Raw genomic sequence first — 12,670 nt, 5'->3', positions numbered from 1 at the left:
GCTACTCTGAACAGTTCTAAGGTAAACCTTAGCAAACATGGGTCCTCATATATGCAATAATCTCCCTTAGGTAAACACCCAGAAGTGGAACTGCTGGGTCAGCATCTATGTGCATCTATCTTTAAGTTTACAAGATAATGACAACCTTTTTGTTTCAAAAATAGTTGAATGTGTATTCTTACTAGCAATTTAAGAGATTTCGTGCAGCACTTGCTATTGTCACTTTGTTTTTTCCGATCTAGCGAGTGCACAATTACATTTCACTGTGGTCTTGGTTTGCAATTCCCCGACTGACCGACTAATCAAGCTGAACATCTCTTTTTGTACTTATTGGCCATGTTGCTCCCCTGTCTCTTGTCCACTTTTGTATTGGTTTGGACTTGGTTTCAGTTTTTATCCAACTGTTGACCCAGTCCATTGCACTATTCTGGGACCACAGGACAAATTAAACATCCAACATTAGGAGGTCCCCAGTACAGCATGCCTGGAAACTACTGTGGCATCTGTTCACAGTGTTTGTTCTCTAAACTTGGTGTGACTTCCCCTTCTCCGATGGAAATTCAGCTAAGAACAACTACCATCTGATCTTTGAAGATAGCCCAAATCTGACAAAAATCTGTTCTGTACACCAATAGCACTTAAATCATAGGCCTCCATTAGAATAAACCACATGTGTACAACAACCCAGATGATGTTCTCCTCCCTCTCTACTTGGAAAACAGAAGCTTCTCCATAGCAGGGACTATGCTTATTTATCTCAGAATCTTCAAGAGTTAACATAGTTGGAACAAATGAGGCATTAAATGTTCAAAAATCAGAAGAGATGACTTTGCTAATTTCAAAAGCGCTCCATTCACACTGTTGAGAGAGCCATTACAAAGATTTAAATTCTTTAACAAACATTTGTAGTAAGGCATTTTATTAGTCAATCAGTCAATCTCAGTTCCAATTTCAGATACATTATTGTGTTCTCAATCATGTGACCCAGTTTAGGTTTGGAAAACATGATTACTTTAGGACTGGATACTACTACCATGGGACTTAAACAGACAAATATAAAGATTTCCTGTGCTCAAATAATTTGGTTACAATTTATAAGCAGCATAAAACATGAACAAAAATAGCTATGTTATAAGGGCGGATATAAATTGTATTATGCAGCTAGGAAGAATTGAGGCCGTCACCAAAAATACAAGCTAAATAAATAAATAAAACAACCAATTCCTTGTAAGATAAATACTTAAGGAATAGATATATTGAACTGCCATATAAATACTTATTTCCATGCTCCACTGGGGTCCTAATCTTCATCCTTAAAATTTTAAAAGGATTTAATTTATTTATTTGAGAGAGAAAGAAAGCACAAGAGGGGAGGAGGGGCAAAGGGAGAGGGAGAAACTCCCAGCTGAGCGGGGAGCTGGATGGGGTGCTCAGTCCCAAGACCCCCAGATCATGACCTGAGCCAAAGGCAGACACTTAACCCACTGAGCCACCCAGAAATCCCCTCAATAATTTGATTCATATTAGATTGGAGATTTGATAGGTACATTATCCATCTATTCAAATTCACTCTCAACAAATAGAGAGGCACAAAGGTGTGCCAGATTTTGCTCTCTTAAGTAACTTTTTGCACTTCGATTAAAGAAAGTAGAGCTTCTGGGACTCAGTGCCCTAAAAATTTAATTAATACCGGAATCACCAACACACTTTAGTCTTTATGGACTAGAGAGAAGTACTTACAACTAAAATATCAGAAAGTAGGGCCAAGAGGCCTCTATGGCAGAAGCAGAGTCATAAACGGGTTAAGGTCAAAGGGTGAGGGATCCAACAGGGTTGGGATCAAATCCTGCCTCCAGTTCGTACACCCCCGACCCCCCATTATCAGTTTCCTCATCTGTAAAACAGTAATAACAATACTTCATAAATTTGCCGGAGAATCAAACGCAGTAACGGAACACAAAGTGCCAAAGCGCCTGACTCCCGATAAACGGTATAATGCCAGCCTCCGCTAAGGAACACTAGAAATGTTTCAAACTCGGGTCTCAAGCTCGGTTCCCGCGGCGCCCCACGGGAGGCCCCTGCAGGTCCGCACCGCGCCGGGTCCCCCTGTGTCCCGCCACCTGGGCAAAGCGCCCTCAAACTTGGCCGTGCCTGGCTCCGGGTGCCAGGCCGCCGCGCTGAATCACGGAGCAGGAAGACCCGCGACCACACAGCTTTCTGCCCCACGCCATTTGCGCGGAATTTATTAGAACGCGGCCCTCCACTCATCTCCCTCCTCCAGCCGCACCGGCAGCTCAGAAAAGGGCCTTTACTCCTAAACCAGGGCTTATCTCCCGGCTGCTACCGGGTCACACGACACTGACTCCTGAGCAGCAGCAGGATGCTGCCCCGCGCGCCTGGCCGCTCTGCAGGTACCTCCGTAGTCAGCTAAAGCTCGAGCACCCCTGCCAGGTACTCGGGCCGGGACGCCCACCCGCCAGGTGCTGCTCATACCCAGTAGAGCCGCGGCCGCGAGCTAGGCCCCGCCTTCGAAATCGCCCGCGCTCTGCCGCCTCCAATAGGCGTCGGGACTTGGTCCCCTCCTACTCAGACGTCAGCAAAGAAATAAAATATTCACACTCTGCGGCACTCCGGGGCGCCACTAGGACAGCACCTAGCGCTTTCGCGCCATCCCACTCCCGCGTTCTCCGGGGACCGGTCTACCGTGGGGAGCCGCCCCCTCTGACGCGCGGCCCTCCGAGCCAATCGGAGGCAGTACCAGCCAGCCCTAATTTGCATAGAAGCTTCTCCATATAGGCTCGGGGACAGAGGGCCGGGTTGCTTAGAAGCCGTTCGCTCTTACACACATCTCTTACAGCACAAGGAACTCGAAATCAAGACGAAAGCCCAGTTTCTATGCCCCAAGCCCGCCACCCGCAGACCGGAGCCACCCGCCAGGGCAGGGCTTCCTCGGACCCCTTTATCCGCACCCAGGTCCCATTCACACGGTATATAAAGTGTTGGCTCTTTTCTTGACGTTCTGGGGGCCCTTAAAAGGGCCTTTATGAGTTCGAAAAAAAGCCGCAGAAACTGCTCAGCCGCCGAAGCCGTACAAGGTGCGGCCCTGACGTTTCAGCGCGTACACCACGTCCATGGCGGTGACCGTCTTGCGCTTGGCGTGCTCGGTGTAAGTCACCGCATCGCGGATCACGTTCTCCAGAAAGACTTTCAGGACTCCCCGGGTCTCCTCATAGATGAGCCCAGAAATGCGCTTGACACCACCTCGGCGGGCGAGCCGGCGGATGGCGGGCTTCGTGATGCCCTGGATGTTATCCCGGAGGACTTTCCGGTGTCGCTTGGCGCCTCCCTTTCCCAGCCCTTTGCCACCTTTCCCGCGACCAGACATCTTCTTAATACAGGACAAGATCCAAACGTCAGAACAAGGAGCTACTGACCGTAGGCGTGGAGACCAGAGCTTATATGTCCTGTTAGCGGACCTGTTTGAAAACCTCAAGAAAATGGGCGGAGCTCTAGGCCTCAGGAGGCTTTTGTCTTTCCTCCAATGGTGAGTGAAGGAGCCTTAATCAGAGCAAGAAGGATTTTTGTTGTTTGCTTTCTTGGAAATACTTTTTATTTTCGCCATAAAATTGAGGAAAGAGTCAATGGGATTTATACTGCCTTTTCTCAGTGCTCAGTACAAATCCCCTCCCTCCTTCCCATCTCCCCTCACCCCCATATCACGCGCGCGAATTTTAATTGTTTATTTTTCAAAAGGAATGCTTCCTTTAACAATACCATTCCTAGACTAATAGGAAAATAAATAGTAACCAGAAATGCGTTACATCTTGTTAGATTTCAAAGCAGTTGTTTTACACCTTTTCTTCTTCAGTCACTAGTGGGGGGAGAGGACATTTTAAATAATAGCTCTTTTTTTCTCTTTCGTGACGCCTCGCAAAGAAAGAATTAAAATTCTTCCAAAAAGTCTAACCTTACCCCTTCCTCCCGTCTCCCAGACTTTTCCTTTTCAGAGGTTTTTGCCTCATGTAGATTATCTGGCCTCCTCTGCGCACTCCCAACCCGGCGCATCTTTGCTTTTCAACCAAATAATTATTTCTATGGTTTTTAAGTTGAAATATCGTAAATTTCTTCTTATTGCATTCAAACCTGAGGTTCTCACATCTCCCACTTAGAAATTCAAAGTTCTTAAAATATGAGACGCCACGACGGTAGCTTTAAAAGGTGATTTGTACTGCAAATTGCCCATCAGGAGGCTCTCAATCCTTTCTTGAGAATCCCTGAACAAGAATGAAACTTTCAGTAATGTCACTGCTCTAGAATGCAGGACTGTCTCTCTTCCCAAACGGTTTATTGCAATAAAAAGTAACAGTATTTAGAGGATGATTCAAAATTCTTATTTTAGTAAATTGTGCTCCCTGTCCCGAATCTTCAAAGATAAGCCTTTCCAGGAAAAGCTTTATAGTAAATATTTGTCTGTGTCTAAATGCTTATAATTTACCCATTCTTACCCATTTGCATAACACAGAAAGTACTTTTTATTGTTAAAGATAAATTAAAAGTGCCCTCAGAAGGGTGCCTGGGTCTCTCAGTCAGTTAAGCCTCCCACTCTTGTTTTCAGCTAGGTCATGATCTCAGGGTACTGAGATTGAGACCCAGCATGCCCCCCACCCCCAATCTGCTTGTCCCTCTAAACTCCCCTTCTCCTCCACTCGCACACCCACGTGCATTCTCTCTCTCTATAAAAAGTAACTAAAAAAAAAAAAGCCCTTAGAATACTGTTTGTATGGCTGCAAAAATCCTGAATAGTCATATTGTACTACATGATTTTTATTTTTGACTCACAGGGAAGAAGAGAAGTCTATCAGATCTGGAAGAGATCAGGATTCTTACAATGGTAAATTGGTTGATTATATATGTTAAGACTAAAAAATCAAGGTTAAAACAAAATTTTCAAGTTAGAAAACCTTTTTGCTTACAAGAATAAAAGGAAAAAGTGTCCAAAATAGTAACAATAATTGTTAAAAATTTCCTTTGATATGAGCAAAAATTTAAGCAAAATTTACAAAACTTATTTCAGGAACATGTTAATAACTGCATCAGAGACTTGTATGTCCATTTATCTAGTTCATCTAGCAGTTATTGGATGCTTACTAACGTATTTAATCTTCAAAATAACACTTTGGGGTAGGCACCGAGCTTATCCAGGGTCAGCTGGTAAATGGTAGAGCCAGGATTTGGACCATGGCAGTCCCGCTCCAGGACGACTGACTTAATCATGACAATATGCTGCTTCTCAACTCTAAAGACATTTATTGAGTTCCTACTGTATATAGATTAATCAGTGTTCTAGGCAATAAGAACATGTGCGGATGTCTCTGAAAATGTGATTTCACTCAAATCAAATCTTTATTAGGATGGTGGGAGGGTAAATTTTACTTTTAAACGAATACTATAATCGACATAAAATGTCGCTTATTTTAATGTGCTTACGATACATAGCAGTGTAATTGTATAATTATGGGAAATGTTGAGGTAAGTGAAATTACATCAGTGAATTAGTAAAAAATAATTTCTAATTTAAGAAGGAACTTATTTTGTTCCAAATGCTATGGCTCTGCAATTTGGGTAAGGACGGTTACTACCGTTCTTCCTCTAGTCTTTTCATGACCTCTGAGCGTCGCATGGGCAGTAGAGGGCTAGAAAAAGGGACAGCTAAATGCCACCACAATGTCACAATGTCTTATGCGACCTTGTATACCTCTGGGCTCCCAAGTCTCAGTGGAGAACATGATCAGCAGCGCGGTGATCAATAAGGAGGAAGCCAAGGCCAAAACTTTGTGCCTCACTGCAGCCTCTCCCTGGAATCCAGAGACTCTTTTCAGGCTCATAATCTCAAAAGACAATAGATGTTAAGTTTTGGCTAAGCGACTTTGTTCCGCAGTCTGTGAAGACAGCATTCACGTCTAGTGTAGCACTCTGGTTTCACAGCCGCTGGAAGCGAAGATTGGCAACCAGTGAGCGGCGGAACTGCGTCAGGGGTCCCTTGTCATCTGGGCTGGTTAAGAAAGTTCAGACAGCCAGATCAGGCCCAGGCATCTTTTGGAGCCAGCTTCCCACACTGCTGAGTAAGAGCAGACGCATCTGGGTTTGCAGGAGACAAGACGCTTGTTTAAAGAAACGGCAGGCAGAGGGATATGTGTGTCTGCAGTCAGACAAGCTGGCTAGGATGCTATATAATGTGAGAAAACCCACCTGGGGGACACAGCACCATAGGGATCATCTTGGATGATCAATTGCTTGAGGCATTTCTTGCTTGAGTGCTTTGTACTTGTACCGGGTAGCTCTCCCGGATTTTTCTGTTTCTAACCGTGGTTCCTTAATTCTTAAGACGGTCTTTTCCTAGGAGCGAACTTGAACGTTGAAATATCAGGAGCCAATCAATTCAACCGAAGCCCCAAATGCGGAGCGGTCGGTCCTGGGTATTCATACGAGAGGCTATGTAAATGAGGGCTAGGAGTTTGCTCTTTTGACTGGACAGAACTGGAGAAGGCGGGCCCTCTGCCGGAGCGCTGGTTGGAAGCGGAGCCTGCCTGTTATTGGTCACGAATATGTCGCTGCGCCCAATGGGAAGGCGCTGCCTAGTGTCAGCAAAGTGATAGAGGCAGTTCCGGTGTTGGTACATTACATTCACTTATTCGGACCCGGTTGCTGTGTTTTTCCTCTCGCAGGAGTTTCAGGCGAGAGGTAACCATGTCTGGTCGCGGAAAGCAGGGCGGCAAAGTGCGGGCCAAGGCCAAGTCTCGATCCTCCCGCGCGGGCCTGCAGTTCCCGGTGGGCCGAGTTCACAGACTGCTGCGCAAAGGTAACTACGCGGAGCGAGTGGGCGCTGGGGCGCCCGTGTACCTGGCGGCGGTGTTGGAGTACCTGACCGCCGAGATCCTGGAGTTGGCTGGCAATGCCGCTCGTGACAACAAGAAGACCAGGATAATCCCGCGCCACCTGCAGCTCGCCATCCGCAACGACGAGGAGCTCAACAAGCTGCTGGGGAAAGTCACCATTGCTCAGGGCGGTGTCCTGCCCAACATCCAGGCCGTGCTGTTGCCCAAGAAGACGGAGAGTCAGAAGGCGAAGAGCAAGTGACCCTGATGCCACCGCCACAGGGGAGCTGGCTTCCCCAGCAAAGGCTCTTTCCATAGCCACCCCGCAGTATTTTTCAATATACTCGATGTCATGGGAGTCTGCCGCGATCTAGTGGGGAGGTGGGTGGCGAGGGGCCCGCCGAGTCCGGGGCCAATAAAGTCGGTGAAAATCATGTGGTCGAGAGAGCTATGTAGTCTCGGGGACCTTCCGGATGACCCGGGGGGCAGCCAGGAGACCTCTGGAGCAGGTACTGGGGGGTTGGTTTCTGCCGCTTTGTGGACTACTTTGGTCAGCACCCTCGAGGTGTTTTGTGGGTGGGGCGAGGGAGACCACGAGGAACCCACTGGCTGGAGGTGGGCAGAGTTGGGATCTCTCCCTGCTTGCCTTAATGCAAAAGAGAGGCAGAATAGGGTGCAGGGGCGTCAGGGGGATTATTTTTATGTCATTCCCAGGGCCTTCACTCTCCTGTCTTGTCTGGGCAGTTCAGGAGGACCCAGTTGTGCAGAAGTGGTGGGGGCCAGCTGGTGTCACGCAGGAAGTTGGCTCTCTGGCCGTACTTTTTGAAGGTGGAGTAACTTTCCGTCTTGGAAGAGTGCTTCTGATGACACAGGGCCAACATATTTTTCTTAGCCCAATAGCCGTTGTGTTTTCAAGTTTTGGATATCAGATATTTTTGTATACACACTTATGTTCACATTTCTTTAAAATGAAGGGAACACCCAGTAATATGTGTAATACAGAAGCATGAGTCAGGAGTAAATTTGTTCCCTGACACTCATGTTGCGTAACAGTGCAGTGTCTTTAGTCATGGTTACATGTTTAGGAGCCGTTAAGACAATTTTCTCAAGATGGTTCTGTCTCCATCATATGGTACTCCTTTGTAATTGTAATCAGTTTGATTTTGCTTCCTAACAACAAATAACCTGCTTGAGGTCTCTTCATGTTCCTTTCCCCACTAAAGTCCGGTAGGGGTCACATTGCTTGATTGTACAGCAGCACTTTAATAAACATGAAATGTGAGAATATGTAAGGATTAATGACTTAAGTGCCAGAAGTAACACATTTCGGATCCGGAATCCACATTTAAAAGTTAAACAGTAGCCATCCTATTCTGTCCTTAATTAACCCTTCCATTTCACCCTTTTCCACAAGCTTCATCCTGGCCCACAGGGCCCACAGCACAGATCCCAGTTCAGATTTCACATCTTCCGAGTCATCTTTCCTATGAGTCAGAGTTGAAGTCTTCCTGAAAAAAACATTATGGTATTTCTTCATCCTTAGCAGTGGGTGGCCCATTTTCCCACACGGACCTTCTTTATTTCTTCCCCAGTATTGAGCTTTTCAATGTGCCATGCTCGTTACCAGATTATGGGAATACAGCTGTGCATAAGGCCAACTAGATTTCCACTCTCTTGGAATGCACTTCTTTTTGAAGACTTGATGACAGAACAATGAACAAATAAGTTAATATCGGAGAAAGGATTCACCTTCAACTTCCTTTAATACTTGTGTCTCTCTGCTGCTTGTGCAATGAATGTTGGGATCACTTCTCCCATGTGGTCATCTTTTTGAGGTGAACAAAGATCAGGCTACACATACCTCTGTTAGGGGGGTAGATTATTGCCTCAGATTCCTGAGGAGAATAGATTCTGAGGCTGCCATGGGCAGCAGGTGCCAAGATGACCACAACTATTTACTCCACTCCCACCTTCCATATGGAAGTCTTCTTCATATGTAAAACAGTCCTAATTCCAATTTTGAGGACTGAGATTGTTCGTTTATACACATATAAGGCATATATTAGATGCTGAATAAATTAGAAGAAGCTCCATTTCCTACAAGGTATGGGCTTACCCTTATAGATTAAAGTATATGTAACTGTAATTAATAGGATTTTGTTTTGTTTTGTTTTGTTTTTAATGCTCAATCATTAAGATCTCAGTATTACCACTTTGGGGACATGGTGGGCAGTGGAGGAAAAAAAAATCGTATATATATATAAAATGTAGATGTCCAATGCTGGTTTTGAACCTTAAGTGTTCATTTCCTTAAAGATTTGAGGCACCTGAAAGATTATTACTTAAAAGCATGACATTTATAAGAAAAAAGCAATTATTCCTTTCTCTCTGAAGATTCAGAGGAGTCTGTCTGTCTAACCCTGTTACCTGAAGAGCAAGACAGACATGATAGAAAGTACAAAGACCACCCCCTTCACCACACCACCTCCGCTGGCCCAGGGATTCTGTTTCCTCTCAAATCCTTTCCCTGCTGCAGATTTCTGTCAGTCTCTCACCATTTCTGTTTCACCATTTCTGTTTTTGAGGGGTTTCTAAAACCTGCATAATTTATTGGCAGTTAAAAATGCATACCTCCTGCAAAATCAATTCAGCTTGTGATCCTTGATGAACAAAAAGTTCTTGCCAACAAATGATTGTTAATTTAAAAGGACAATATTCCTTCAAGCACAAGACCACGTAGAAGACGACTTAGGACAGAACTGGGTGGGGCCTGGATTCTGATTCATAATCCATAGTTGTATTTATAGACACACATATTCTTTCCTGCCAAGATTAAGCCATTTGGGTGGCAGCCTGTGAATTGGGCAGGTTTCGTGTTTTGTTTTTCCTGTAGGGCCAGTCTCGTCTTTGTGTCTCTGAGAACTGGTCTGTTCAGTTTTGTTTGCCTGGAACCAAAAGGTTTAGTCTGGCCCCATAATTGGAGATCCCTGGCCTACTGTATGCAAACTTTTCACAAATGCCCTTGGAATGACATATGCCATGGTGTCTAAGGACTCCAGCTCTCTGGAACAACACTCAAGTTCAAAGCCATTCTGTTCCCTTACTAGTTAGATGATTTTGGAAATACCACTCAATTTCCTTAAACCTCAGTTTTATTTATAAAGTGGGCATAATAGTAGAGTTTACATCAGTGGTTTTGCAGAGGATTCCTTGAGTGAATGTGAATGCGAACACTAGAGTTTCCCATGTAGAAACATGCTCAGCGAATAGTAACTATTCTTATTTTTATGTGCAAATGGATTTAGAGTGGGTTGCAACTATTCTGGGACCTACTGAAATAGAAAAACATGGCATTCTAGCAATCCTGTGACTTTTCTGGTAGCAAACCATAAAAACAAGTTTAGTGGCTGTTCTACTAATTACAAGATATCCACCACTAATCTGTAACAATAAAGAGAGTAATAAATGGTTTGAGCTTGTTAACCATTCAGGTTAAAACCTTAATTTGCATTTCCCCCCTCCCTAAAGATGACCTAGTTTGGAATTAATGGCTTACCTACACCCATGCAAATTAAAAACGGAAACTCTTGGTTCAACAACGTATTGAATATATATTATGTGTGAAATCTGTGATTGATAACCAGCTATTTAGAAAAGTGATTATAATAAAAAGGTGATTACAATAGAGCGGGCTACATGTAAAGAAAGGGAGATGCCCAGGGTGTTACAGTGACAGGGAATGGAGGCACCTGTATCACTCGGCCTGGTGGGGAATGGCACCTGAAATAGGTCTAGGTGTGTGAGTTAGCCGAACATGCTAGAGTCTTCTGTGCAGAGAGGCAGGGTGCACCAAGGCCCAGGAATCAAAGGACAATAGGGGCAGTTGGATGCGAGAGAATCTAGGGGATGAGGTCATTTGGGAGTCATAACTAAAAGTAGGCATCCAGAGGGAACATACATACACAGAATATATGTACAGATACGTAAGCGGAGGTGTAGAAAACAGCCCCGCTGCACAGGGGCTGTGAGGATCTCCTGCGATCTCATGGACTGGCAGAGGAAGAGGAACCACTGAGGGCATGGAGGGAGGACACGGCCCAAGGAGAGGGTCTGCCAAAGAATGGAGATTTCTCACAGTTTGGATCCCTGTACTCCTGGACACCCCCTAATTTGCTTGTATTGCCGTATAATTAGAAAATGTTCTTTAAAAGTTATTATGTTCTCCGGTCCAAGAAACGCTGACCGGCTGGCTCAGCTTACTAACGGTGTTGGAATGGATATGCATTTTTTTACCCTTTGCGTTTTCACTTTGCACATGGAGAAACTCTGGGGAGATATGGTGACAAGAGCATTTTTTAAAAAAAGCTGAGAACAATGTTGGTAAAGAACCCTTTAAAAATATGTCTTTTATTATCATTCCATTCAGTTGAATAGTTTCTTTTACATGTTTTAATTTTAATTAATTAAATTAAAATTTAATTTTATTAATTAAAATTAATTTAATTTAATTTTAAAGAAGTTATAGAAACAGTAACTTATTAATTCATAAAACCAATGTAGTTATTTAATTAATTTATTTGCCCTCTCAAGGAAAAATACATTGCTTGTAAGTATCATTTGTAAAAAGTTACGGTGAATTTTATTGAGGTGTAACTGACATATAACATTTTCAGGTATATAATATAATGATTCAAGATTTGTTTATATTTCAAACTGACCATCACAATAAGTCTAGTTAACATCTGTCACCATTCATAGTTACGGTTTTTTTTTTCTTGTGATGAGAACTTTTGAGATTTACTCTCCTAGCAACTTTCAAATATGCAATACAGTATTATTAACTATGGTCACCATGTTATACTCTATATCCCCATGACTTAATTATTTTATAACTGGAAGTTTGGACATTTGACTCTCTTTACCCATTTTGCCCAACTCTCCCAAGGTACCCCCAGCTCTAGCAAACCACCAATCTGTGGTCTCTATCTACAAACTTCTTTTTTTTTTTTTTTTAATTTCATACATACATGAGATCATACCGTTTTTGTCTTTCTCTGTCTGACATATTTCACTTATTATAATACCGTGTAGGTCCATCCAGGTTGTCAGAAATGGCTAGATTTCATTCTTTTTATGACAATAATATTCGTGTGTGTGTGTGTACTACATTTTCTTTATTCACTCATCTATTGATGGATGCTTAAATTTTTTTTAACATCTCAGCTATTGGAAATAATACTGCAATGAACATAGGGGTGCATATATCTTTTTGAGTTAATATAATGTAGGTATTTTCAAATTTTAAAACAAGAGAAATTTGACCTGAATAAATTAATTTCTTTTTTAAGATTTTATTTTATTTTATTTGACAGATAGAGATCACAAGTAGGCAGAGAGGCAGGCAGAGAAAGAGAGAGGAGGAAGCAGGCTCCCTGCCGAGCAGAGAGCCCGATGCGGGGCTCGATCCCAGGACTCTGGGATCATGACCTGAGCCGAAGGCAGAGGCTTTAATCCACTGAGCCACCCAGGCGCCCCAATAAATTAATTTTTAAAAAATTAGCTAATATTTAGTTTTCTAAGGGAGGTAAATGGATTTAAGAGGAACAGAAAATAACAAACACAAAAACAAAAAAAGGGGAAAAAGAAAGGAAGCCAGTTGGCTTCAGACAGATATGAAATTACCACTGTAAAGCTTTATTTTGTCTTCTCTGTAAAGAGAGGAAAGAAAGTTTGGGTGTTGAAAACAGATTTTTAATGTACACGTACAGAAAAGAGAATGGCTGCACTCTTGGATG

The 12,670-nt window shown here is 43.5% G+C and overlaps 2 protein-coding genes across 2 annotated transcripts in view; one reads left to right on the top strand and one right to left on the bottom strand.

The window, feature by feature from the left end:
• Positions 1–3,412, bottom strand: part of LOC125107735 (histone H4) — a 74,548-nt gene extending 71,136 nt beyond the window's left edge. Inside the window, exon 1 of the mRNA XM_047743108.1 lies at positions 1,741–3,412. Within this exon, the coding sequence (XP_047599064.1) occupies positions 3,074–3,385 (312 nt within the window). The 5' untranslated portion in view covers positions 3,386–3,412 and the 3' untranslated portion in view covers positions 1,741–3,073. The remainder of the gene's footprint in view (positions 1–1,740) is intronic.
• A 3,228-nt stretch (positions 3,413–6,640) lies between these two features.
• LOC125107734 (histone H2A.J) lies at positions 6,641–7,309 on the top strand. The gene has a single exon (XM_047743107.1). The coding sequence runs from the start codon at positions 6,748–6,750 to the stop codon at positions 7,135–7,137; it is 390 nt and encodes a 129-aa protein (XP_047599063.1). The 5' UTR covers positions 6,641–6,747; the 3' UTR covers positions 7,138–7,309.
• The last annotated feature ends 5,361 nt before the right edge of the window (positions 7,310–12,670 follow it).

The sequence above is a fragment of the Lutra lutra genome, chromosome 8, assembly GCF_902655055.1.
Source record: "Lutra lutra chromosome 8, mLutLut1.2, whole genome shotgun sequence".
In the NCBI taxonomy this organism is placed as follows: Eukaryota; Metazoa; Chordata; class Mammalia; order Carnivora; family Mustelidae; genus Lutra; species Lutra lutra.
The sequence above is the reverse complement of the archived record's forward strand: the minus strand, read 5'-3'. Positions and strand labels throughout refer to the sequence as shown.